We start from the raw sequence: 4,089 nt of genomic DNA, 5'->3' as shown, positions 1-4,089 counted from the left end.
TTGAACATTCTAGCTCAATTAAAAGTTATCGTGTCCCAAAGCATCAACCAATCAAATTGCTTATCTCTGCTTACCCTAAGCGGAAAATGCTCATCTTCGAACTCCATCAAGGCATTGACCTAATCAACACATACACCAAGTTTGAACATTCTAGCCCAATTAGGAAGAGAGTTATCGTGTCCCAAAGCATCAACCAATCAAATTGCTTATCTCTGCTTACCCTAAGCGGAAAATGCTCATCTTCGAACTCCATCAAGGCATTGACCTAATAAACACATACACCAAGTTTGAACATTCTAGCTCAATTAGGAAGAGAGTTATTGTGTCCCAAAAAGTGTGACGGACAGACAGACGGACAGACAGACGGACGGACGAACCCATTTTAATAGTCCCCTGCTTTCTTCGAAAGGCGGGGGACAATAAATTGATTGATATAGCGCCAACAATTCAACTCAGCAAGCTGCTCTCGGGCGCTTTACATAAGTACAACTAATATAAAATGGGCTATACTATATTCTGGAAAACACCGGAAAACACCATGTTATTCTGAATACCGGAAAACACTAAATATAAATGAGGAATTTAAACTAGGATTAGGGAAAAGGAATGAGAAGCCGTCTTTAGGACAGACAGTTGTCAATTTGAGCGACAGACTTCTCAACCCCCTAGAAATGAACATTCTTGATAAAGGCCTTAAATTCATCCCAACCCCCACAATAACATCCATAGACCCCATCACCCAGGCAACCGATCGCTTCCAAAGAACACTTTCGTTGACTTATTTTTTTAGGAACAAACCCGGCAGAGGTAAAAAATTATTCACAGTAAAATCCACATGGAAACCACCTAAAAAGTCATTATCACCAGCCATCCTAAAAACTTTCGACGAAATGAATATAGAAATATCATCCATTCAACCACAGTCACAAAAACCAAATCTCAACCGAGCAACTAAAACGGCATTAAACACCCTTAAAAAGGACAAAAACATAATAATTAAGAAAAGCGACAAAGGCTCGTGTTGTGTCATAATGAATCGTGCAGACTATATCTCAGAGGCAGAAAAACAATTAAGTAATCCTATACATTACACTAAATTAGACCAACCAATCTTTAAGGACACCGCAAATTTAATAAACAACATCTTATATGAATTGCAGGATAAGGAATACATAACAGCAAAACAATATGATTATCTATCTGCTAAATCTGACTGCCGACAAAGACATCTCTATACACTACCAAAAATACATAAAAATCCAGAAACAGAATGGTTTATACCTAATAAAATACCCAAGGGACGCCCAATAATATCAGACTGTGGCAGCGAATCATACAACGTATCACAATATATAGACCATTTCTTATTACCCCTAGCATGCCAACACCCATCCTACCTTAAAGACACTAACGATTTCATTCAGAAAATCAAACAGTTAAGAGTCCCCGAACACACCGTTTTAATATCCATCGACGTACAAAGCATGTACACGAACATTGATAATAACATAGGTATTGAAGCAGTTAGGAAAGCATTTCTTAGGAACCCGCAAGCATCCAGGCCGGACGAAGAAATCCTCAAACTACTCAACATTTGTCTGAGGAGGAATGACTTCGCTTTTAACGACCAAGTATACCTTCAGTCTTCCGGAACTGCGATGGGAAAACGATTTGCCCCGAGTTATGCAAATCTCTTCATGGCGGAGTGGGAAAGGGAAGTTCTGCCACTCTGTCCATTAAAACCAGATTTCTATGGGCGGTTTTTAGATGACGTTTTCATAGTCTGGACCTACACACTAGACGAATTTTGGACGTTTTTCAACATCCTGAACAATCATCATCCATCTGTCAAATTAACCGCAAATGTAAGCCATAACAGCATAGATTTCCTTGATACTACCGTTTTTAAAAGTAACAACACCAAAATCACAGGCCAATTGGAAACTAAAGTATTTTTCAAAGAAACCGACACACATCAATTATTGTTCAAAAGCTCCTTTCACCCAAAACATACATTCTCTGGCATCATAAAATCTCAGATTCTCCGTTTTCATAGGATATGTACTCAGAAGACCGACTTTGAGTCAGCATGTACATTGGTATTTAGCAAACTACGGGAAAGGGGATACTCCAAACGCTATCTACGACGTATAAAAAACAACACTCTAGCTGAGCTTGCCGCCAAAGAAACAAATAATATACAATCAGCACATAAAACCAAAATTTGTGGCCATCCAAGATGTCAAACATGCAAAATCTTAAACATATCCGACCATTTCCATAACAAAACATCTGGCACAAAATTCCCAATATTAGACTAACTTTCATGCAGTAGTTCAAACATAATTTATCTAATCTCATGCAGAAAATGTGACAAGCAATACGTAGGTGAGACTCAAAATGCACTTAGGGAAAGAATTAACGGTCACCGGTCTGACATAGTCACCAAAAAAGACAAACCTGTCTCAATTCATTTCAACCAACCAAATCATGACATTTCAGATCTCATTGTCACGCCAATAGAAAAGACCAAGAGCGACTTTGAAACTTCAGAAGAAATTAAAACGTTTAGGCTAACAAGAGAAAAATTCTGGATTGACAAATTGAAAACAACAGCCCCCCTAGGTTTGAATATTCATACGGCTAGCGCAATAGCTCCTTTTGTAGTTCCATTTAGCGCAACAGCAGCAAGTGCGTCCAAAATCATCAGAAAACACTATACTGATCTCCAAGAAAATCACCCGAAAATATTCACACAGAAACTTATAATTGCATATTCTAAAAATAAAAATCTGAACGACATCCTAGTGCACAGTAAATTAGATTAAATAAGACCAGTCTCCACCCTGACCCAAAACAAACCATATATCAAATCCTATGCCTAACCGTTAGTAATTAAAATCAATTAGATATAAGAATCCATAGCCGTAACCCGGTGATGTGGAACAAACACGATTTTTTTTTTTTTTTTTTTTTTTAGAAAATCCAATCCGTTGTAGGAAACACACTAATGTGGCTCTCTCCCGAGAGCCTCAAATTTCTTTTCTTTTCTCTTCAGAAACAATAATACCAGAATACCAGAAGCACCACCCAAGGAAGACCATCAGCGCCACCAACACCAATAAACAGTGAAATCGCCTTTGTATATAAATCTAATGTATTGTATGTATTTTAATAAAACTAGGAAATATCACGAACTAATTTTTCATCATCCTAGGTCAGTGCTTATGTGGAGACTTAACCTCTCCCCCCAAATTCTTAAACCTAACCCGCAAACAGAGGACCAGGCTCTTTGTGACATATTTAGGGTGTTTTCCGGTATTTAGTGTGTTTTTCGGTATTTAGTGGTGTTTTCCGGTATATAGTATTGCCGTATAAAATTACAACAATCACAACATATTAAACCATAAAAAAGACATAAACACAAAACAGAGAACATTATTTTGTACACATGATAAAAGTCTGACACAAACACAGCTAGAACTGTATTCAATCAGTTGTATATCTGATTATAAAGTTCGGTTTTGAGATACTTTTTAAAACCTTTAATAGAATTTGCGCCTTTGGTTTCGTTTGATATTGAATTCCATATTATGAATCAGATGCCATTAGTTTTCATAGCAATAGCAGGTAAAGAATAATTAAGTACCAATTAGAAACAGCGAGAAGCAAAAAAAAAAAAAAAATATCTTTTTAAAATAAATCAAGTAATGACACAATAAATTAAAAGGGCGATCCTATCTCCATGTGCCAGTGCCATAGTGTATGTTATTCCACAATATATGAGATTGTGACAGTTGACACTAAAGAACATACCAGTCATTGAACCCAGGTCTTTAATAGGGAGGAAGACAAACGGGTGAGCCGTGGTTCAACGATTCTTATACAGAGTATGCAGATCACAACCAGGAGACATATTAGTCGATCCCCGAAACAAGAGAGTCCAAAACATTTTTTAAAATGATTCCAGACACTTATGAAGTTTATGGGAGCAATTTTAGTTAATTATCGTTAGAAACAATTTCTGATAACACAGCCATGACGCCGAAACATTTAATGAAGAATTGGATAGAACAAATACATTCTTTG

General features: G+C 37.0%; 1 protein-coding gene across 1 annotated transcript; it reads left to right on the top strand.

Moving 5' to 3' along the window:
- Positions 1 to 581: 581 nt before the first annotated feature.
- LOC126814407 (uncharacterized) lies at positions 582 to 3,263 on the top strand. The gene is made up of 2 exons (XM_050539510.2): positions 582 to 1,865; positions 3,059 to 3,263. Exons 1-2 carry the CDS (start codon positions 672 to 674, stop codon positions 3,065 to 3,067), a joined length of 1,203 nt encoding a protein of 400 aa, XP_050395467.1. The 5' UTR covers positions 582 to 671; the 3' UTR covers positions 3,068 to 3,263.
- The last annotated feature ends 826 nt before the right edge of the window (positions 3,264 to 4,089 follow it).

Source organism: Patella vulgata, chromosome 3 (assembly GCF_932274485.2).
Source record: "Patella vulgata chromosome 3, xgPatVulg1.2, whole genome shotgun sequence".
NCBI lineage: Eukaryota > Metazoa > Mollusca > Gastropoda > Patellidae > Patella > Patella vulgata.
The sequence above is the reverse complement of the archived record's forward strand: the minus strand, read 5'-3'. Positions and strand labels throughout refer to the sequence as shown.

Bases quoted from the DNA above. Each gene is read 5' to 3' on its own strand.
- LOC126814407 (XM_050539510.2), top strand. From the start codon at position 672: ATGAACATTCTTGATAAAGGCCTTAAATTCATCCCAACCCCCACAATA.